The 24,330-nt window shown below is 42.0% G+C and overlaps 1 protein-coding gene across 1 annotated transcript; it reads right to left on the reverse strand.

Annotated features, from left to right (window-relative positions):
* Nucleotides 1-2,297: 2,297 nt before the first annotated feature.
* ICOSLG (inducible T cell costimulator ligand) lies at nt 2,298-16,134 on the reverse strand. Its single transcript, XM_040545448.1, has 7 exons — nt 15,825-16,134; nt 12,925-12,965; nt 10,773-11,135; nt 9,950-10,234; nt 8,236-8,412; nt 7,066-7,101; nt 2,298-4,822 (listed from the first exon to the last, which is right to left on the reverse strand). Exons 1-7 carry the CDS (start codon nt 15,836-15,838, stop codon nt 4,812-4,814), a joined length of 927 nt encoding a protein of 308 aa, XP_040401382.1. The 5' UTR covers nt 15,839-16,134; the 3' UTR covers nt 2,298-4,811.
* Between the last annotated feature and the right edge of the window lie 8,196 nt (nt 16,135-24,330).

Here is a 24,330-nt window from a genome sequence, read left to right on the forward strand (position 1 = left end):
TCATAGGCATTTCATCATACTGATCTGAGCTGACTGTCTAATGAGGTTTCCAATAAAGTGATAAAGGTGCTTTGTATTTGTCTTGTGTTATAAAGGGAGCAACAGTGCTTTGGAGATAATTCAGACACTTTTTGCCTCTGCTCCTTCACCTCCTTGTAGTTACTGTGACTGAAATAAGTTGGGTAAAACTATAATGCTAAGTTTGACCAATAAAGAGGTGAATCAAGAGGAATACAATTGCCAGCATGATGCAGTGGAAAAGCAGTTTGTGCAAGCAAACATGATTTTGTTTCAAAACTACAAACTCAGCCTTGTGAAAGGGTTTATGTACAAGCTGTCTGTGGTAGAATAGATCTCCTGGCAGAAGGAAATTCTAGCACTCACCCTCAGTTCATCTAGTGGCTGCGTTAGCGTCACTTCTTACTGACATGTCCTTAAAGGTTTTCCGGTCTCTAATGAAAGACTTCCTTTCATCTTCTTTCTCTTTACAACTTTGTTAAGTGCAATTTTTTTTTATTTTTTATTTTTTTTTTACGCAACACACATGAAAGTGTAGACTGGCAATCTATGAGCAGTCCTATTCAAAGTAGCAAATGGGTTTTGTTGATTTATGATGTCTACAGGGATGAATGTTGCAAGGAAGTAGACTTTCCGGTCCAGTAAGTGAGAGGAGGACAGAAAAATGTCTCTGCGTGCTGGATGTCTCAGCCATATATATGACACTGGGGACATGACTTCCATGTCCTAGTTTTCCAATTACAAAAAGGCCTCAAACAGCACTTCTTGAAATGACTGGAAAGCAAATCAGTGTTTTATTAATAAACTATTAGGAACTATTTTGGGCAAGTTGTAAGGTCAGTGTAAGTCTCTGTTGATGAAAGAGTACGTATCTTTATGCAGGAATTTTCTAGGCCGGGCTAAAAGGAGAAGCTAAAGCTCCTTCCTAACAAAGTACTTAATTCTGTGATTAATGGTGAGGTCATGAGTAGCTCCTGGGGAATTGTGTTTTGCAGCATGGGGCATTGGTTCTGGTACACTGCTTATGCTTATTAGCAGTGCCATTAACACACGAAGTGTTGAAAGCATTTTACTTGTGTTAGATGGCATTTGTACAAATCAATGTTTTGTCATATAATTATCTCTTGAAAGATGAATGAGAAAGAGGTTGCTGGTTCGTAGCCTGCACTTCCCTGGGCTGCTAGATGTAGAGAAGATGGAGCATGTGAAGTGCCTTTTATAATTCTGTGATGGGCACCAGTTTACAATGATTTTATCCTGAATGACCCAGTGGATGTGGTGAAGGTCCTAATGCCAGATCACATGTTGAGAGGAGAGTTGCCAAGGGCCTAACATATCTAATCTGTGTGTGTTGAGTCGGGGGGAGTTCCTCTCCCTCTGAAGTTGAGCTGAACTCAGTAATACTTTAGAGAACTTTTTCTTTTACCTGGAAAAGAGGGGGATGCTAGAGATTACCCTTATGGGAGTAACGTGAACTTTTATATGTATTTGCCACATATATGAAAAGGATCAACTTTGCAATTTGAAAAAGCAGTTTGTACTAAAGTTTCTTTGATGTAGTGCAAGCAGCTACTGAGAAAAGTGGTTGGAGTCAGAGCTGTTGAAGTGGAAAAAGGGAAAGTGTTTTTGAGTTTTCAGCTCTCACAGGTGAAAAGATTTAAATAATAAATTTGACTACAGGAAGGATGGATTCAGACCACTAAGTAGCAGCACATGTTTTCTATTGGGGGCTTTCCACCTGTGGTTTACCAGCCATCCCACAATGAGAGCCTTTCACTTTTCTGTGAAAGTCCATTTCTCAGAGCCTTCCCACAACACTGCACCAAGCGGTGCTTTCCTGTGCAAGGTGTTTATGTTGCCTGAGACATGCAGTTCATGTATGCTGATACCTTTAACAAAGGGAAACAGAGTGATGCTGGTGACCAAGGGCAACACTGACCTGCGTGAGTGCAGTAAAATGGTTTTGGTTCTGGAGGAGGGAGTGTTTGTTGTACCTTTGCTCTGCTAGGGTGTTGTTGAGGTGGGCAAGAAAAAGATGTGTCCGCCTAGGCTTTATACTACCTTTGGGCTACCACATATTTTTCATTTTGTTTGTTCAAGGCACAGAGCAAAGCTTGTCAAGCCTCTGTGTTGCATCAGTCCCTCCTCATCTGAGGGCTTTGGAAAGGAGCACTCATACATCGTGAGGAATGCGGCTGACAGTAAAACTCACTTTAAGCTGGGGCAACAGTTTGGAGTGACTTGTCTTTACACGCTGATAGACTTAGTCAGACATTAAGGAGAATTAACAGATTTTATTTAAAACATAAACATGGTATGTGATGAAAAAAACTGTTACTACAGAATTTCCAAGTCCTTTTAATGGTATCAAACAACTGTCATCAACTCGCCTCCAGAAATAGCTGGAAACCTAAACCAATTGAAAGCATGGATTTTGCAAGAGCAAGTTGTTGCATTTAGATGTGTTCACTATGCAACATGAAGTAATCCAGAAATAAGAACCCCTTCTGGTCTAATTAGCTCAATAACATACAGGGGTCACTTACATCTCTGAACAGCTACAGCTTCTTGCACAGGCAGAATATAAAAAGGAAACCTATTTTTAGAAACGGCTTATGTCAGTTCTAACAGCACTAAAGAGGCTGCACAAAACAACTTCATATGATAAAGAGTGAGGAAACATCTCACTGAACCACTAGGAAATGGCTACCCTTAACATTGGCATAGGCAACAGTCACATTTTTAAGGTGTCTACCAGCTTGCATTCTTTCTTCAGGCAAATTCCATTTAGGGTTCACTGAAGACTAGATATGGACTCAGTGGATATCTAACAGATTAATGGAAAAGGGAGGAGATGAGAAAAAGCTGACACTTAAGATTACTGAGATGCTGTAAGTTACTTTATCTGACAAATACTGTGAGCTAAATGCCGTAACTGATGGCATATATTACGCTTGTAGATTGGAAGATAACACAGGACAAAAATGGAATTAATAAATAAAACAGAGCAGTTTCACAGACATTCAAAGTTAGCAAATACACAATACATTTTTTTTAACATTAACAGAAAACATATTTAAAAACACTTCTGTACACAGCTACTTGCAATCTAAACAGCATCTTAATTACTCAGTTGTAGCCTGGCTTTTCTTTAACTTCTTTATCCTATTTAAATTGGCGAATAAGCCTGGATTGCATCAAATGAGAGCTAAACTGACCCTTCCCTTAAATGCCATAGAGGCTGAGCCTGTGAGACTCCCACCAAATACTGACACGGTGGTATGCAGTTACCAAACCCTGAGCCTACGTGGGGGAATTGTTTCAACAAAAGATAATGGAATTACTGCCAAATGTCTTGGGATTTTGTGTGATGGGATAACAAGACAACAAAATTTATCTTTACTTCACTCAGATTTGAAAGCTGTTCTTAATACAAAAATAACATCCTAACTCACGGTTGATACTGGAGGGACTTCTCTATGCAGAGCTAGGACAAACAAGGCTGTGACTTACTCATAAAAATGGTAGAATTTTAGTCTAGCAACCAGTGCAGGAGAAGCCAGGACTCAGTTTTAAAATCATCACCAGCACCTGCCCCAACAAGCTGGCAAGAAGCGCCCCACCCAAACAAGAACTAATATAGATTCCCTCCTCCTTCAAAATCTACAAGTTGCATTGCTATTTTCATCCATTTCACTCCTGGCTGAATCAATGCTGAACCAGTGACGCACAGGTGCTGGCAAAAGGAAATGCAGTTCTTGGCTTTCTTTCCCTTTCACTTGCTTTAGCCATTGATAAATCAAGAACGTTCATGGACAACACAGTGATACAGTCTGCACTCCTTTTTCTTTGGTGGAGGGATGAGAAACAAGGAGAGGTATGGAAAAATTCAGTTTAAAAACTCCCTGGAAGCTGCTGGTCTTAAATAAAGACCAGCTGAACTGAACAGAGGTTGACCATAGATTTTGTTCCATCCAGAAAGGGTTATGTCCAGGTAACCTGACATTAACATAGTGGAGAGCACTATTTTTAACCATTCTGATTTCCACAAACCGTTCTTTCACACGGCAAGCAACAGCTTCTGTCAAAAGTGGTAGTCCCCTTTTCGGTGAAATATTTGGTAAAGAATAAAATTTTAATATCAAGTGCATTTAAAGGAGCTTTCCTTCTGTTAATACATTCATATACATTTACCCTGTCATAGTAATGCACGTTTTGGTAGGACTTGGTCAAAATGCTATAGCTATTTCTGTACACAACAGCATGCATCTGGTGAAATCAAACAATGAAAGGATGTATTGTAGAGAGTGAAAGGTGGAAAAAGTCACAATTTCCATTTGCAGAAAGTCCTTCAGTTTTATTTTTCTTTCATTTTTAGCTGCCTCTCTTCACATTCAGTAGTCATCGTTAGGTTAAGGAGAAGGAAGCTCTGTGGGAAGAGAGAACTTCCCATGCTCCTGAAACACAGTTGCTTTTCCTTGTAACAAATTCCTCAACCGTGATGACAACATACTGGGCGCTCATCAGCTGTCAGTGCTCTGGCACAGAGTACCTAAGTCCTAGGCTTACTGCTTTCCCCAGTTCAGGAGCTCAAAATGCTGACAGAATATCACAGAGTACTGTCCAAAGTTGGTGTGGAGACACAATGGCTGGTTGAAACAGAAATCCAACAGATTTTGCTTTCTCTTTGTTGGAGAAGCTTTTTGCCATCAATCTTCGCACACTGAAGAAATATGCCACTTGTATTACAAGCAGTGTTGCTGCTGAGATAGAGGGTGATGTCCAAATCCTCTTTAGACAGGTGCTGTGAAAACAAAGTGACATTTTTAGAAAAAGAGTAGGAAAAAAAAAAAAACACTGAAATAATCACATCCTAGAGTTGTTTTATCCTTTGTAACCAATGGATCGATCGAGCTGCAAAGTTCTAAGGTATGTTTGGTTTCTTTTAAACTACTTCAGAGAAAGAGATGCGCAAAGCCACTTGTGGTCAAGGGAAACCATCTCCCTGAGGCTCCTCTACAGGCAGTGGAGGAATCCTTCCAGAGATCAATTTATAAAAGCATCCTTAGCTCCAGTTCCACATTTCTTCTCAGTGGAAGCATCCTGCCCCACCAACTGCAATGGGCATCTGGAGAGACTAACACTACTGAGGTGAAGTTATTCTTCTTTGCATCCTTCCTTCTACCAGTTTCCTTTTTTTTTTTTTCTCTTTATAACAGCAAAGCTAGTCTCAATAGGTTCTTCCTGTTTTTGCAGTATTTGGGATTCCAACCCCCAAAACAATCTGACCTACATAAAGTCAAACCACTAGAAGTACAAACTTATTTACATCAATGTTGAAAAGCAGAATGTCACGGCAGAGCTTCCCTGTGGGTGCAACCTCTGCAGTACTTTACTCCCTGACCAACACACAACTCACTTGAAAATCTCCATTAATCACTCAATCAAGCTAGAATTTCCCCAAGAACCCATCTTCTTGCCCCATGGTAGCACCAGCTATTTTGAGACCATTTCTGACAGATACCCTTTTCTTCTTTTGTTGAAAGAAAACAGGCCAGCAATGAGTCTGGACTGATGGAGACTTGACAGCCTGCACAGACTCCCTGAGCCTCGGTGCTGAACTACTATGACCCGTAGAAGAGTTGCTTTCCTAACATGCAGTTTAAATCTCCCCTTTTTAAGCCTCTTGTGCCTTAAGTGTTGTGTCCGTGGGGTTAGTACAATAAATAACTTGTCCCATCTTCTATAAGGACCCTCCAAAGAGGGTTGTTAGTGTCCCTGCATGGCCTTGCCTTTTCCAGTCTAAACAAACACAGCCAATCTTGCATCAGTGATCACATTCCCTAAATCTTTTTAATTGCTCTGGTTTTGGGCTCTTACCCTTAAACTGGGTCACCCAAAGAAATTAGGACTGTACTGCCTTCCGTGTCTCCCATGGCTCTGCTGGCAGACAACAGCCCTCAGAAGTAGGTCAGTTTCTGACAGCAGCGAACCACCAATGCTGCTGTCTCACCTCCTCTTCCGTAAATGGTGCAGACGTGCAAGGGAAAACATAGTGTCTGGAAGGCAAGTGTCTTTGTTTTGTTTTTAATAAACAAATTGTGCTATAGTGGCCTTCAATATAAAATAAATATTTACTCCTATTTATGTCACAGAGGTTTTTCTATTTAGGGGATAAGTCCAGAGATCTGATCTCACAGGGCCTGGTATAAGTAAGGCGAGGGAAAAGTTGACATTCAATAAATTGCTAGCATTATGTTAATGAAACTCATAGGAAAAAAAAATACTTCCTTATCTGAAGGACAAAATCTGTTCTTCTTTCTACATTATCCTCTACAGAAAACAGTGTAATAGCTGTTGTTGTTTAGCAATCAGAACTGTTGTGGGTCAGATTGCAATTGCATGACGGGTCCGGAAAACAACTGACCATTAATCCAGTTTTTATGACACAAAAGTTCTAGGCATTTTTAAGGGTTGTTTTGCTTCTGCTTGATATTATCAGTTGGGTTCATTCACAGCATCTCCTAAAGCAGACTATGCTTTCTATTGCTTTAACTACTAAAAGCTATGGTAGAATCACAGTATTTTCTGTCTGTTCTGCAAAGACAGCTAGCCAGATAACAGTCATTTGCCTCAGTAGAACTACCAAATGAAACATAAAATAGGCAGGTATTTCATCCTCTATGTACTTTCACAAGTGCCCTGGGCTGAGCTTGTTTTTCCAAAGGTCCTGGATTTTTTGTCCTCTTTTTTTCACTCCACTGTAAATGATAGATGAATTGCTAAACCAGCTGGCCTGCAATATTGCAGTCTTGCTTATAAAAATGTTGAAGGTCTAAACTTATTTTCGTTTTTTGCTTGGAAATGAGAGTACTTTTTTTTTTTTAATTGGGTATGTACAGGCTGAGGTTCATCAACATAAAGTGTTTATAATATCCAGTAAATCTAACCCAAAGACTTCGTGGTGAACACGAGTACTGAAGCTATTGTACTGAAAAGTTATGTTAATTTTTGAGACAAATACAATAACATATTTTTAATACTTACAGTTGAGTTTTCTGTCGTTTTCATTTGGTTGGACATCTGTTGAAATAAATACAGCGTTTTAAGTGTGGAGCATAGATAACCAAAGTCTTTACACTAACGGGATTAATATTAAGCAACATCCACCAGTGCTGTAGGGTTCAATCTTCTAAATTCTCTTTGGACAGCAAAATGGGGTCCCTACTCTATTTGCTTACAATCTAGGTCACTGTTTTAGCAAGGATATATTTTGTGCTTAAAGCAACACCATTGCTCCGTGTTTTGGGACAGAGTGCCCCTCTTGGGTTGTTCCTAAAGAAAGAGCATGGCCCCTGCCAACTGTTACGGAGTCTGGGCAAGATCATTACCTCACTTTCTCCAGGTCTTCTCTGGAGCAACTGTACTTGCTAGCCAGGAAGAAGAGGGCGTGGTTTGAAAGTGTACCTTGTTCTTGCCTGTGAAAAGTGTGGCTGCCCCACTCCCTTTTCTTAGATGTTAGCTCTCATATACTTCTAAAGTGGCTTACACTAAGTACTCATGTACATCAGCAGACTCAGTCTGGTTCACAAGACATCTTACAGAGCTACCTTTTTTCTGTCTTGCTGAACATTAAGAGTCCTACATAAGGGCAAATGTAGAAATACAAGTGTACACACGTATAACATGAAGTGACAGTGAGAACTTGCAGCCATCAGCTGTAGCAGTGCTTTACAGCTAACTTGTAGGAAACTGCTTAGGAAATTCCCAGTGGGATCTTGAATCATCAGTTGCCCAGTCAGTGACTCTAAAGCCCTCTGGACAGATTTATCCTGGTTTTGCTTGGGATTGGGCTAAGCAGAACCAGTTACTGACCCCAGTCCTGTTCCATGGAGGAGCATCCCCTCCACCTGTCCAGAAGCAGCCTGCAGGAATTGCAGCTGAGAAACTATGGCCTGAGCTGGCACAAAGTCTGAGCTACTCCAATATCCAGCAGTTAATTCCTGTAAGGTTCAGGTGCATTAGCAGAAAATCATGCGCAGTAACATGCCCTGGGGCACTATATGTCCTCCCCAGGGCACCCCAGGTATTTCGTAACAGTATGATTTCCTGCTGTTGTATGCAGGGAATTTATTTCCTTCCTGGATAACATTGCATATTTTGGCAAATGAAAAATAACCTTTCAGATTTGGTCACACAAATGAAGGTCCTCATTACCTGTGTATGACACTAGTTTGGAGGACCGATGTTTCCACAGCCAGCAGATTAACACAGCTAGAAGAGCTATCAGAATGACAATAGAAATGATGCCAGCTGCTTGAGCACCTCGTCCACTTTTTTCCAGGTCTTTGTGACTTTCTGTATTAGAACCATTCTTTTGCTTCTCCTGTGTGTCTATAAAAAAATAGAAAAAAAGATATAATAAGGTATAAATTTGCACACTTCATACCAGGCAATTATTTGACCACACTTTATGTAAATAAATAAAAATTCTGAGGGACTAAATATTTATGCTATTCATATCACTGTGATTATGGTGGTATTTTTTCTGAGCAAGGCATGTTTCTAGCTTACATGGCTTGTTAATATAATCGTACAGTGCCAGTTTATTCCTCTCTATCATCATACTACACACATGGATCCTTCTTCATTTTCTTTCTTCCTTCCTGCCACCTGGGAGACTGCATATTTGAGCTTGTATCTAGACTCAGTGGGAGATGAATCTATAATACAAGTCTCATAGTATCGTAAAACTGGGTGAAAATCTCTTTCTCTTAAGTTAATCATGAATTCTCACTGACTGCTGAAAACTTAAGAGTTTCAAATCACATCTCTTACTCTTTCAAGTGTGATAGTGCCTTTAGAAACAAACAAAAACTAATAAGATAAAGGTTTTTTTCCCCCAGAATACAATATGACAGTGTCAATAAAAAACTAATGACAAGGCTACTTAGTTTTCCTTTAATTTGAGATGACAGCAAGGGTATGCTACCATGTAAACACTCTGTTGTTCAATTTTTGCTCATGCACACGGTTTTTGTTTGTGGAAACTGCACAATCTATATTGCTTGGCTATGTTTGAGGGATCAGTCTTGTTAAATCCAGACTATGCAATTACTTGCTCAGGTAAACTAACTGTAGATATCCACCAACAGTTATGCAAATGGCCAAGCCTCCTCGCAGCAGATGCAGAAACCTGGGAAGGAAGCAGGACCATGCCAGACAGCTTCTCTCCACAGCAGGTTAGGGACTGTGACATTTACTATTGGTACTACAGATGTAACTTCTTACGGCTTTTCTTTGTTAATAGCTTTACAGTTTTGTGAAGAGCGGAGAGACTAAATATTTGCTCTTGCTGTTGGTCACTTATATCAGCAGTAAACATCTTATTACACTTGTGATATTAGGAGAGTTGTTCTGTTGGGCTAATGCTACCTGTTTGCTACAGGCCTACTTTAAGCAGTGCGCTGATTTAAGCTGAGTTTTGTGAACTGAAAACAGAACTTCAAAACCAGACAGAGCACAAGGCAAATATGAGTGATGCAAGGCCATGGGGCAGGGGTTCAGGAATTGCACATCTACTGCATGGCACCACTTGAAAAATAACTTCACCTCAAGCGGTCATGTTTGCAAGGAATCCAAGGGTAGAGCCTAGTGACAGCCTTGGGAGCAATAGCTGCTCGGTGCTGTTGTCACAATGCGCTTGATGGGGTGTTTGGCAATGTGGATGAAGTCAGAAGTAAGCATTAATTCCATGGCAAAGCAGACATAGCTTGAGAAAAAAACTGAGCTTTCTCAGCATTTTTTTTTAGAACCACTGAATTTTTGTATGCCCCTCATTAGAGCATGATAGAGCTACTACAGACATATCAACTAGTGTGGCTCTATCTGCTATCTAGAAAACATGAAGATGTATCGTGAAGGAACTTACAGTTGGCTGATATATTTTCCTGCAGTCTTTTATTTTCTATGAAGCACTCTATTTGCATATCAGAAGTTGCTTTAACCTTCAGTGTGCTAAGAACACTGTAAGTGCCATCGACATGGAGGGTGATGTTTAACTCTGATGGAAGCAAGCGCCTGTTGTCTGTTCTATTTATCCAGTAAACATTTGGTTCTGGGTACCCGTTGTCAGAACTGCAGCTGAAAGTCACTTCTTCTCCAGCGCTGTTACTGTTTCTTACTGGTCCACTGAGTATTGGTTGGCTGTAACTAGCTGGAGAGAAAGAGAAAAAGAAATGGTTGTCAAGATTTTGAAACGTATTGAAAAGACAGAACTTTGACATGGATTCTGAAGCAGAAGTTCTGGGTTTCACAAGACCCTCACAACTTGAAAAGAAAACATATGCAGGCTTGGTTCATAAGCCAAAGATCTGAAAGAACTGCTGGCAGGGAAGAAAGCTGAAGCCAAACCCAAAGGAAGAGAGCAACTTAAGCTGCTGTCACCCAGTCATGTGCAAGAACATATCAATGAAATATTCATTAATTTCATTTCATGTTAATGAAAATCATTCCATATTAATGAAAGTTAAGTTGAAAAAAAGGCCAACGCTGGATAAACAGTTGTTACAGCTGCTCTCCCAGTTTTAGATTCCCCATCTGTAGCATTTAAACTAAGCAGATTTCATTTCAACAAAGTACTGAAGAAGGCTTCTAACTTAAGGGTATATTTACATACAGTATTGAAATGGCACTAACTGGAAAAAACGGAGTTAGATTTTGGGCAAATACATGCAAGTGGTAAAAGTTCTTACCTGCTAAGCTGAGAACCACTTGTGCCTGGTGAACTACTTTGGTATATTCGTTTGTCTGCAGCACTACACATTTGTACTTGCGCTCATCGCTCTGGCTGACATTTAGTAGTAGCAGAGAAAAATCGCCATCTCCCAGTCTGTCCCACAATAACTGAGTCCTGTTTTTAAAGTGAATACATTGTTCACTTTCATTGTCTTGACCGGAGATTAGCGCATGTACTACTGAACACTGCTCTTGAACATCATCTATTTGCCAGTATACCCGTAGATTATTTAAGCTGAATTCTTTTCCTGGATAAATGCAACTCAGTGTAGCATTATCTCCAAGTTTACTGATAACAATCTTCTCCTCCAGTGCAGTAACTACAAAGATAAAAAGAGAGGGAGAACAAAGGGAGTTAGTATTAGTATTTATAACAGGCCGGAGAGCATGCTCACTTCATGGTCATTCTTACGTCCTGACTTGCTCCTTTTCGTCAGCACCTAATTCTCTGTCTGTCTCTCTGTGTACTTTCCAAAGGGACCTTTTACAATACCAAGCCTCCTGATTATTTCTTTCTAGGACCAACCAGTCTAAGTGTTCTCTGCCCCATGACTGGAGGACAGACAGACTAACCTGACTGGGGCTGACTGCAGACGCATATTCAAGTCCTAACGCATTAATAATCACTTTTTTTTTTTAAATAAGAAAAATGCCAAAGAGAAATCATGAAGACTGGAAACCCTGATAAGAAAGAGTGCTTCCATTATTTTGAGACCAAAGTAATTAAAAACGTGGGTAAAAAAACCCAGTGTGTCTCAAAGTGGGCATGTCATAGCAATAACCTTTTATTATTACCAAGGGTGTAACCTTCTCAACAAATACACTCAGCTGGGAAACTAGCATGCCCACAGATACAGATAGTGACACATCTATTAGATATGTACAGCCTCTGAGAACCAGCAGATATAGACCAGCACGCTATCTGGCTTTCAGAGCACTTTTCCTGATCTCCAAGGAGGACAGAGGAAGCCTTTCACCTCTCCTCCACCACAGCATCCGGAAACCCCCCATTGATACTGGTTGCTGAGCCCAGAGCAATATGTGTAAATACTGGACTGGGTAACGGAGGGTGAGGCATGGTGCTGGGTAAGAGAAAGAATCATGCTGGGGAGTGAACTAGGGAAAGAAAGATGATGGCAGTGAAGGTTTAGAAGTGTAGATCAGAGCGTGGTGTGGTGGGAGATGACAGCATGTCAGGTAAAGGGCGATACGTCTTTGTGTTGATGCACTGAACTCCGAAGGAGCTCACCCACAAGTCTGAGTTGGGCACTCTGGTTTAAAAACACCACTGAAGTGAGCTCACTGCTTGCAGGGAGGAAGGTTGTATCTGTTCTCCAGGCCCTTGTCCTCTGCTGGGTGAAACAAGAAGCAACAAGGTTGAGCTGCAACAGGAATGATGCAGCTCAGGCTCGGGGAAACCCCTTGTAGCAGCAGGAAAAGTGATGCTGTAGAAAGCATTCCCTGGGGGCACCTCCTTCACTGGTCTTCTTTAGGACAGGCCAGCCAGCATCAACTGGGACTGAATCTTGTACAGTTTGTCCTGATTTTGGCACCCGGGGGTTTCCTTGATGACTTTGTTGAGGTTCTTCTAAGTCATTAAGCAAGAATGGAGGAGAGCTGACTCTAAAAATATTTAAATATCACCAGGTGATGTCCTTTAACCTTATCTTTGTTCTGAAATGGATTTTTGGAACTGTAGTAAGAGACTTACTAATATTGGGCACTGAGATACAGCAATGTATGATCCTAGCCATATTATGAGTACTGACTTTATGCAAGCATGTTAGATCTGTCTACCAACAACCACTTCTATGGCCTCTTGCTGGCACTCAGAGATAAGTACAGGGGGATGTCTGTGAAGCAAGCAGAGCAATCTGGACAAGAGCATCCATATGATGCTTTGCTACTCTCTGTATGGAAACTCATAGAAATTGATTTTTTCTTTCTTTTCCTGATGCACGTCACAAGAACATTTCACATTGAGGAATTCTCAAGAGTCTTGCTGAAAACATGCAAATGCTTATATTGCACATATTATGACTAATCTGCTCATTTGCCAAACACTTTTAAGGAGGGCAGCTTCATTTAATTGAACTGTTCTCAACTTACCAGCTCTCAGAATATGAAGGGACAGTAACAGAAATACACAGCTAAAAAAAAAAGCAAACAGAGATGTTATACAACAGATGTTAGCTTCTCTATTGTTTACATAAGTGATAAACATAATATTGTTTCAGTATAGTAGCAGAAGTAGATAAATTAAGTACTAGTGGCAATTATGCAAATTCCCATTAAGCATTTGCATTTTTGACAGCTGCAAAACTTCTTGTTCAAATAACCTAATTGTGGGTGGGTGGTCAAGGCCATGAATAGAAGCAAAATGCACTAATATTGGAATCAGAGCAGCAGACCTGACACCGGTGTTGTGCCCATCTTTCTTGCTAAAAAGAAGCTATGGACCTGAGGTCCTTCAGTCCCTGCCTGGTACTGTGATCACTGGGAAGGCGAGCAGCTGCACAGGCTTAGGTACAAGTCAAGCCCTGCATCCCACTGTTGTGCTGGTAATAAACGAGTCACAATTTTGTTTTGTTGAAGGACGACAAGCAGCTGACTGTGCTGCTCACCATTTGTGAGCTCAGTAAAACATATAAACAGGAAATGTGTGATAGCACAGAGTTGTCCGAAGGTCTTGTTGGAAAGAATTTGGCACGTTTTATTACTCCAGAGGGGCAAATCAACGAGGGGGTTCCCCAAGGGAATTACAAATGATGGTTGCTATAGGAAAACCTAGTTCATCTGTAAAGCACAAGTGATTTAACTCTCATCCCACAGGGCTTTGAGAAAGATAAATGTGCAGAACTTTCCCAAAAGTTAATTTAAAATAGCCCTTCAGTGACCATGCCTGGCTATAAGTTGTGCTCTCCAGACTTCTGTGGGAAGGAAGACACTGGAAAGGTCTGGGATTGGAGCTGTGTGCCTGTTTTCCCACCTTGATGTTGCCCCAGGTTGCAAACCCGAGCTGACGGGCAGCGGGACACCTGCTCATCTCGTTTCCCCAACTCGCTTTTGCGAGCTGGAGCTTATGCTGGAGTGTGAGCCCACACTGGTGGCCTCCTCTCAGCCCTCAGCCAGGTCCAACACTGAGCCAAGGGTTGGGAGCGAGGGGGAGAGCCCCCAGCACCCCATGCCCACCAGGAGTGAGCCCCAGAGTCTCCCGCACAGGAGCATCGCTCCTTCCCAGCTCTGCTCCCACCAACTGCCATGGCCCAAATAGAGTCTCCTCTGCTGGAGAGAAGGGTCTCTCACTCACCCCTGCCCCTAGGAAAATTATGGCCTGCCTAAATATATCTGGCTACCCATGGAGAAAGCAGAGAGTGTCCTGATACAAAGATCAACCTACGCTTGAAGCCCCACATCCAGAGAATGAGATGGGCAGAGTTTAGGGAAGTCAGTATAGTTTTACATTAGGAAAAAAAATATATGTTTCTTTTCCTTTTTGTGTCCTGTGAAGTGGTTTCATACTTGAGAATAAAAAAGTTTAAGTGGATGTTTAGTGTGCAACATTACTACTCTAACACTTATTTTAGCAAATCTGCAGTCAGCTCTAAAGTAAACACACCTAAATACCCCAAGGAGGCAGTTCCGCTCCTTTTTGTGGCAGCCACTTTTGGTGTGTGGGGTTTTATATTGTAGTTCTGCAGTGTTTGTATTCTGTGCAGGAAGATTTGTATATTTTTGTGCCAGGCTCGTGGATGTCTGCCTTGAAAAGTTCACCTGAATGGAATCTTAATCCCGTGGTTGTGTTTGTTTTGCTCTTTCCTGCCTAAATTAGAAACTATTGATATAGTAAGTCATTTGAATGAAATAGAGAACAACAATTGACTACTCTTTAGGGGACTCTGCAGGGAATTTCCCAGGCAAGGCATTTGCTGATGCCAACGAACTTTCATCTAGTCAGTCAGCGCTGATTATTTGATGTATGTAAACAAAGCAGGTCTTGATTTGCTATTTTAATAGATTATGTCACAGTCAAGATTGGACAGATCTATAGACGCTCATCCTCCGACTAGCAGTTTGCAGCTGTGATAATCTGGGGGCTGCCTCAGTCCAAACCTTCCCAAGGAGTAGCTTTAATGCCGAGCTCCTAATAGTAAAGGGGAGAAACGCTCTTGCCTGCAGAGAAACCTCTCTTTTGTCCTATATGTACACTCTGATCATGTGTTCATCACACTGTCAGTGAATTCCACTAACCCCAGGTGTAATTGCATTAATTTCCATTTTAAAAAAAAACGTTTAAAAGTTTTAAAAAGTTTTAAAAAGTTTTTAAAGCTTTTTTTTTTTTTTTTTTTTTTTAATTTCAATTCTTTCCCACACCTTCCCCTTCTATTTTTCTTTTTTGATGTCATGTGAAACGGGAGAAAGTTGCACTTCCTCTTTCATACATTCTTGCTCAGTGAGATTATTCTTACTACCACCTCAACTTTTTCATGCACTACTTATTTCAGACCCAAGGGATGTTGCCGTTCTGGCACAAACTAGCTGGACAAAAGATGCCCCGACGCTTGCAGCAATAACTTTAGGGCTTTTGTCCCACAGACTCGCTTCATGCCCAGCCTCGCAGCAGCACAGCTCCTCTCGCATCCATCAGCAGGTGCCCCAAGCGGCGGCTTGGAGCCCGGCTTTCCCAACACCCGCTTCAAGACAGCACCAATTTGGGCAACGCAAGCTCGACTGCTCCCCACAACCCCTTCAAGGAGCAAAAGTGTTCCTAAAAGGGCCAGCCGGCCCCGCGCAGGGAGGGCTTTGCCACCACCGACCCAGGTCACGTCCTGGCAGCGGAGCCCGGCGCCACCCGCGCTGCGGGTCCCCGAGGTCCCCAGCCTGCCCCCGTTTCCCCAGCCCACCCCCGGCACAGCATGCTGCCCGGGGAAGGGGAGCAAATCCCCCCGACCGCTGCCCCCCGCCCCATCGCCCCGCAATGCTTCCCACCCCGGGGCCCCTCCGCTCACCCCCGCGGTTCCATCGCAGCCGCGCCGTGCCGAGCCGAGCCGTGCTGTGCCGAGCCGAGGCGAGCCGAGTTGAGCCCGCTGCTGGCCGGCTTTAGGCCATTCCCCTTTCCCTCCCACGTCCCCTCCCGCTGGGGATTTCCGCCTGCAGTGCTCGGCCGGGGCCGCGCCCCGCGGGGGGAGGCTGCTGCTGGGCGCCCCTCACCGTCGCCTCGGGGCTGGCACCGCAGCCGGGCAGCCGTCGGCCGGTCGAGGCTACCAGGCGAGGGTCGACGGGGGTTGTGCCCACCCGGCTGGGCTCTGCCACCGAAATCGGGTTTCGAAACGCGTTTCAGAAGAGATTGGGTTTATTACTGCGCGATTAGTCAATAGCCCCGAGCAGGGCTTGATGCAGTGCGCAGCGGCGTAGAAGATAAAAGCGGCTATAAAAGCGTGTCGATAAGGGGACTTGTAGCAGGAGTCGGGCGTTTCAAAGCCGTGGTTCCCACTTGCCAGCAGTTTCGCTTCTGGCTCCTGATGGGCAGCCGCGTTTGGCATCAGGCACCCCCGCCGGCTGGGACTCCTCTACCAACTCGACAACACGCAGAACTGCACAAATAGACACTGAAAAAGGATTGCCACCTTAACTTGGTCTTGGTTTCTTGGTCAGCCTGAGCATACCAAGTATTTTGCTGCGGAAACTCCAGGATTGTGCAAGGCCCGTAGGTCTAAATGCTATTTGTGTTGCCAGCCAGGGTCAAGAAGGAGGACTCTCGACTTCAGGTGCCTAAGCCAGCATTGCTTCAGCCTATCTGTGTATCGCTGACAGGCTGCAAATCAGTAACCTGGCCCTGGGCGGCTAGGCTCAAATGTAAAGGAAGATAAGAATTACAGTTGATACAGAACATGGTGGCAGCAGCCGATTTATGTCTTTCACTGAAACATATCCTGATGGGATATCCTAGTTTGGGAGCTACTCCTTGGATATTTTAGGGGTGATATTAAGTACAGTCACTTGGTGAACAGGGATGCACATGGAAATCAGTTCTTTATGGCTAAAAGTTTCCTGACCTTAAACGCTTGTGGCTCATCCTTATAGGTAGAATTTTAGAATTCTAGATATAAAATTGTGCTTACCAAAAAGCACAGTTTAAATGTACTCTTTTGATGCACTCATTTCTGTCTTTTGTGCTTTTTTCACACATGGTGGGTAAAAACAGTCCATTGCTACACATGCATGCCAGTTTTGGCAGAAAGGAATTTCAGAAAGAGAGAAGGAATATGCAGGAAAGGCAAATGTGGCTCGAGGGGTGGTAGACTCTCTGGGATCTAGACAGGTCAGGTGCCAACATCTTCTTTGCCTGCATCGGGCTTTTGAATTGTTTTGCCTGAATCCCTGAGGAGTTTTTCATCTATAAGGCAACTTCATATTCTCTTCTATTTCCCTTCTAAATTGAGTTTCATGAACGCCCAGCTTTAGGCAGGTACTAAGTTGTTCCTACCCACGGAAGTCCCCAGCAGTCCTGAAACATGAGGATACTCTTCTGCCAGTGACTCCATTCTTACGGCACACACTGGAAGACCCAAGCAGACTCTCGCTCCCAAATCAGTGCCATTGGATACAAGGTGCTCTTTAGAGAATGCTCCTCTCTCTTGTTACACAGCCAAAAAAGTAGAAGGAGCTGCAGTGGAGAATCATTGTAGTTCATGTGGTTCCTTTGTTATATTTACACAGAAATACATTTTTATTCTCTAAGATATGGTTTTGTTAATGTGTCACTTACTCGCAGTTAGGATATTTGGCTTTGTGTCAAAATCCGGACTCATGAGCTTTCCCCCACAAATGTCTTTATATCATATCATATCATAGATAATGGGAACAATAACAGGCAAGGATATTTGAAAAGCTTGGGTGAAAAGTTGTCATCAAAGACATGGTGTTGCTCATCTCTGATATCATATGCCTATAGAAAAAGTCAGGTGGGTAAGGACCAGTGGAAGTTATCTGGTACAACCTCCAACTCAAAGACAGGCCAACTTCAAGGGTATGTGTTAAAGCTACTACAAAGATACAATTTGAAATTACTACTGCTGCTTCTGCATGGCTCAGAAAACTATGATCAGATTTCCTTTTTGTCTGAAAATACTGTTTTTTGTTTTTTTTTTAATCAGAGTTGTCTTTACTTTCCAAGGTCTAGTTTTAGTAATGTGAAATGTATATTCATCCATTTTCTGTTGTTTAATAAGTTGCAGTATTGGGCAATTACAAAGAAAAGCACATGCAAAGCTGTCTGGTTAGACTTCTAAAATTACTATTAAGTTTAGATCAGGTCAGGGAAGGTGGATCTTGCTTTCAGAAAATCAAGATGTTTGAAGCTGTTGAAGCACAAAGCCCATTCCAGTTGTAGTACATAGGTGCAGTCTTAGGTTGCTGCTGACCTCTCATTGTAAGACAGGAGTAGCTCAAAGCCGACCCACGACCCATTTGATCACTCTTGTGTGCATGTGTCTCAGTCTGTGTCTTGAGAGAGAGGCAGAGTGCTGAGATCCTAAGGTAAAGTATTTGTAAAAAAGGAAAAAAACCTCTACTGTTAACAGTCAATTTCTCCTATCTTATGTGTATAGCATAAATTAAAGCAATTAAATGAAGACATCTAAGGTTGTCAGAAGAAGAAACTAACTCCTATGTCTTGTGTGTGGCAAATAAGTTGCCCATAGACTTTGTAATGAGAAACATTAGGAAGAATCATCACGGTGGCATGATGACAAAACAGAGTGGCACGATCACTAGTCGGTTGCCTTTTCTGAATCTGTTCCGATCATGCATAAACATGCCAGGATAAAACAAGAGGGAATGAGATACATCCAAACTGAAAAGACAAATATGAGCTTGCAACAGACATTGGAGACCCGATATTTTTTCAAAAATATCATAAAAAAAAGAGTACCTAGAGTAGGAGCTACTCAAACTGTTATGTAGCAGACTGTTTTAAACAGGTACGTCATCTAGAGGAGCAAAACAGTCCAGCTTATACACTGCATGCAACTGGAGAATAATATTAACTAGAAAAACGTTGAAGCGGTATTGCTTACACTAAGTTTGGGAGGCTTATCAGAGAATACAGAAAAACAAAAATCTGCAAATATTTTCACAGGACAAAAACAAATATTTCAAAAACTGACAGCTGACCTCAAGCCAAAGTGGTCTTCATCTTATGTCAGAAAGAGTGGGTAGTACCCTGCTATTAATAGCAACTGACTCACTGACCTTAGTTGGACAGTATTCATCCACTGCGAGGGGAGAAGTCAGTGCTAAATTCGTGTACAGGAAAAGCATCCAAATCTTCAGTGGCATGGAATATTTGTTTCAGCAGATAAATTCTGGGATAGAAAGCTTTAAAACCATGATAAAAATTTGACTGGTGGAGCATTATGTAAAAATTATCTGGCATCTGTTTTCTAATAATATTTTTAGTAGAGAGGTCTTCTACCAAAAATATAACCAAACTCTCCATGACTGCAGTGCTACTCATGTATGAGATAGTTGCTGGGAGGAGGTTCACAAGGGGAGAAGCACGCCGGTGCATCAAGTATCAGAGTATCATTAAAAGGGTGGAAAAACCCTGGAAGTGAGATTGCAGCGGAGTCAAAACAGCAAATGGAAAAACAGCAGTGGAGTGGAGGAAAAACAGCAAATGTTGATCATTGATCTTCAAAGTAAAGCAATCAAGTGAAAGTACTACAGTATACCCAGCGTGGGTTAGGGTGCTTGTATGTTCTCTGTCACATTTGGTTGGTGCACTAAACACTCCTTGTTGGTCAAAAACAGCCACAAATCACTTTATTTACCTTTTGGTATGCCACTTGCACAGAATAGATAGCAGAAGAAGGAACAGATTTTAACAGAATTCTCTCTATCAGTAATTATTTAAGCACGTCAGCACTCTAGGAAAACACCCAAAATCTAACAGTCCAAATGCCAAATTGCAGAGAATGCAGCCTAGAGCTTAATCAGACGAAAATAAATTGCAGAGCAAGTGCGCTAACTTGATAGCAGAAAAGAGGGGTGAAAAGCAAAATCTAAATAACATAAAGGGATAGAACAATCAAAGGTAGCATTACAAAATGGAATAAACACTAAGGATCATAGTTCTCCTTTCTTCTTGGAAACATTACAAATTAGCACTTGAAGCAGAAGATCACTGCTGCTGGAGAAGAGTGGTCCTTACAGAGCATACTGATGCCAGATAAGCAAGGACATATTCAAATGGAATAGGGACCCTGTGTCCTTGTTGTTCTTTCATCCATAAATATTTTACTGTGCTGTGACATTTGAAATACATCAATTCCTTGTGGAACGGACTCCACAAATTTCTGGCTTTTGTACTGTGGAGATTTCAGTGCTTCAAATTAAAGCTAGTGAAGTATACTTGTAACTGAGAAAAAAGTCAAGATTAAAATTACAGTAGCACTGGCTACTTGTTCAATTTTATGTACGAGTAAAGAGCAAAAGAAAGTACAAAGCATATTACAACACTTGTGGTTTAACCCTGGCAGGCATCTCAGTCCCACACAGCTGTTCACTCACTCCCTCCAACAGTCGGATGTGGGAGAGAACTGGAAAGGTAAAAGTGTGAGAACTTGTGGGTTGAGATAGAGGCAGTTTACTGGGTAAAGCAAAAGCCATACGAACAAGAAAAACAGCAAGGAGTTCATTCACTGCTTGCCATTGGCAGGCAGGTGCTCAGCCACTTCCAGGAAAGCAGGGCTCATCATGCATAACGGTTTCTTGGGAAGACAGATAGCTAGCTCTGAATGTCCCCCCAGCCTCCTTCTTTCCTCCAGCTTTTATTGTTCAGCACGATGCCATGTGGTATGGGACATCCCTCTGGCCAGTCTGGGTCACCTGTCCTGGCTGCGTCTCCCTGCAGCTCCTGGTGCACCCCCAGCCTCCTCGCTGGCAGGGCAGCATGAGAAACTGAAAAGTCCTTGGCTCTGTGAAGCACTGCTCTGCTACAGGTAAAACATCAGTGTGTGATCAACACTGTTTGCATCACAAATCCAAAACATAACACAATATAAGCTTCTAAAAAGTAAAATATCTCTATCCCAGACCAAACCGGGACAAATACTTTTCCATGTCTAAAGAAAAATGAGTAGAAGTAGCCAGGGGAAGAGAGACACTGCATCTTAAAAGATAAAGGACAAGGTGAACATAGTTTGCATAAAAGCAAATAGTTTCCTTGGCTACTGGAGACATCTGGAATAAAACAGCAAAGCTGACTGCTGAGAATGGACTGGTGATGAGATGAGAGAAAAATGTGATTCCACATAAAATGTTGTGTGATTCTAAGAACACATGTTGAGATGACAAGCTTGGCCTGATACTATGGAAAAGAACTGCCAAGAAATACATTTGGTTAAAGTGAATGGACTAAGAGAAAACAATAGTCTATCTGTCCTCTCTTTATGTTCTCTGTCTGATAGTTTGTTGTCACACTAGTCACTCAGAATGTTGGCCAAAAATATCACCTTGAACACCCTAAATTTCAACACTGCCCTGTGCAAAAACGGTAGCATTGTAAAATACCAATGTCAGAGAAAGATGCACTCTGTCAGCATGGCAGCAATGACAGTTGATTTATTTATACTGACAGAAGGAAAGGACCATAATATATCTAATTATGTTGTTAGAAAGGAGTGCTAGTATTAATGTCTTTATTAGTCATGTGTAACGGGATAGTTGATTTCCTGCTTAAATAAAAGCAAGGGAATAATTTGGCAATAGTTTTACCTACTCACTGTGTGTGAGTGCTTTGAAAAAAAAAACAGTATTGAGAACAGTATGTAATTGCTTAACATGTCTCTTGAGCCTCTTCTACTTAGTGTTCATTTTCCTGTGTAGACCTCCTGTGTTGTGAGTGATCCAAAGCAAAAGAGCACTCTTGCTGACTGAGTTGACCTGGCTCCTTTAGTTAGTTTCATTTCTGCCAGATATCTTCTAACTATGCTAATAGATGCTAATATAATCATAGTATCGTATTGGTTGGAAAAGACCTTCAAGATCACCGAGTCCAACCACCAACCTGACCTCCTGAGTTCCATCTAGGGTGGTATCCAGAAATTATTATGAAATTTGTTCAGACCAAAAGAATGTCCATTTACATATCTAAAGGACCTAGCAATGTTTGCAAAATATTCTCTGATATGAAAATATTCCTCCTTCAAGAAAAACATTTCTGTATTCTGGATACAGTAGTATTATCCAGAAATTTGTCCAGACCAAAACAATGTCCATCACATTCCTAAAATAACATTTTAATGTTGTCTTTAGAATTAAATATTAGAAAATTTAGAAAAAGGCTTATTTCTCCCCAAAGCACAGTAAAATAGGAAACCACGTAACACAACAGGATGTGATATGAGTGCCAAGTAGTGAGAACAGGAACCGAAATCTATATGTCTTATGTTGTTTATTTAATTATTTGATCAAAAATGTTACCACTACTAGGAGCTGGTTTGATAAGAACTGTAGTTCCATTTTGTTGTAAAAAGTTGTTCTGCTTAAATGACTCAAAAAATTCCCTTGGATGTCACCTGCAATACAAAGCATAGAGAAAGTATAGTGTGGCATACAGGCTTTTAAAAATACGTTTGTAGGACAGATGAGTGGTCTGCCTGAATTCCCCTAAAAGCCCAGTCTTTTAGGAGATGTAGTAGTCAGAATAATAAGACTGATTCCATAATTGGTATAATACAGTAAATAGTGTTGCAATTAAATGCACGTCATTAGCTGTCATTCTTCCCAGGTGGTGGATCTACCTGGGAACACTGTCTGGTTTTGTATGTGTTGTCAAGAAACGTAGTCATGGTTGTGCAGTCCTCTTTCTTCCATTTGCAGCAGGGCAGTGCTTGCCCCAGAAAATAAACAAGGAGCAATACTGCATGGCTCATCAACTGATGATCAGCTTGTCCAGTGTCAACTTTCGGCAACAAATACTGAAATTTCTTTCATCACTATTTACAAATATGCAATCTTTTGTAAGATTTTAATTCCAGCACTCCTGACCACATTTTTTTTTCCCTTGCACATGTCTCTAATACTGTAATACAGTCTCCTTGTTCTTTTCCCAGCACTGGTATTGGTATGATGTAATGCAGGCAAGCTTTGGTGGAGCAATGTAGGCTACTATGTCTGTTGCAGTGTGGATCAAGACAAGTGACTTTTTACTTCTCAGTTTTGTCTTGCAGCATATTGACTGCAACTTTATTTTTCCCTTTGAGGTCAAGAGTTCAGACCTACAAGTATAACTTCATCTGATGTATTGCTTAATAGTGGAGGTTTAGTAGGAAAAATTGAGAGAGAAAGAAATAAAAAGAGAGAGACTTAGAGAAGAACTATATTGCAGAGAGCTGGTAAAAGAGCTTCCCTGATGGGTCAATACAATAATGTGATTTTTGTCTAGCCACATCTCAGAGAGAATTCATCCTGACTCATTTCTAAAGGAGAAATTTAGAAGACCCTGCTCTTTTCTGCTAAAGGATATCATGATCTGCCATACCTTGATGATATTGAAGATGATTTTTTGTCTCTGGTCTAAAGCAGGATGTGAACTGGCAGGGAGTCAGATGGTCTGTGGACACTGCCCATTCTCATGGTATTTCCCTGAAGTCTCATGGAAAGCAGTGAAAGAGAGAAGAGATTTGTCACGCGACAACACGCTGTTGGGCAGTTGTTCTTACGCAGCTGGTGTACAACAAGTTCCTATGCCAGCTTACCCTGGTGTAACTTTCTCATTTGCCCAGACCTTGTGGGAGCAGAGAGGGGCAGTTGCCCGAGATCCTGGGGCCACATGCTGAGCAGGGACAGTCAAGGGACCGAGTGCATGGACTTTTGCAGGGGCTGCACCCTCCAAAAGCTCCTGCAGCCAATGTAAGCCCTTATGAGTCTGTGGTCTTCTGGTCAGAGCAGTTCTGAGTATGGGGACTCTATCCAGACCTGGTGTTGATATGTACTAGAGCCTGTTTCTAGAGGAGACTGGGACTCCACCATTTGGGACAATGCAGGAACATGGGGTACTGTCTCGAGACAAAGAGCTGACACACCAACACTTGGTTGGTTTTGCTGCACAGCCAGACTGCAGCGCAAATGTTGATCCCTGACTTTGTGATGATCAAGGCGACCCTGCTCAGGAAAGGGCTGGCTACATTTGCACCTGCACTGTGGCTTAGCTTCAGCCCTTCAGCTTCCTCAGACATCAGTGCCTCTGGAACCTGACCCAACCACTGCTCCTAGGGCTGTTTGTTCCAGCCACAAAACTCCCTTTGCTGCAAAGAAAAAAAAAACAAAAAAAAAAAAAAAAAAAACAAAAAAACAAAACCACTCTGAATTTCCTTTCTGCATGCTCTGCACTAGAAAGACAAGAAAACAAGAAAACTGGCTGGTCTCCAGGGCTCACATAGTTCCCAGCCGCCTCCACCCAGACTCCTTCAGATATGGTCACTCTGTTCCAAAAGGCAGTAGCAGAGG

Source organism: Cygnus olor, chromosome 1 (genome assembly GCF_009769625.2).
Source record: "Cygnus olor isolate bCygOlo1 chromosome 1, bCygOlo1.pri.v2, whole genome shotgun sequence".
Taxonomy (NCBI): domain Eukaryota; kingdom Metazoa; phylum Chordata; class Aves; order Anseriformes; family Anatidae; genus Cygnus; species Cygnus olor.

What these genes read in the sequence shown, in the direction of transcription:
- ICOSLG (XM_040545448.1), bottom strand. An exon ending in AGTGGTTCTCAGCTTAGCAG is followed by an intron (nt 10,235 to 10,772) that starts GTAAGAACTTTT and finishes CTTTCTCTCCAG; the next exon opens with CTAGTTACAGCCAACCAATA. An exon ending in GGAAAATATATCAGCCAACT is followed by an intron (nt 8,413 to 9,949) that starts GTAAGTTCCTTC and finishes ATTTTTTTATAG; the next exon opens with ACACACAGGAGAAGCAAAAG.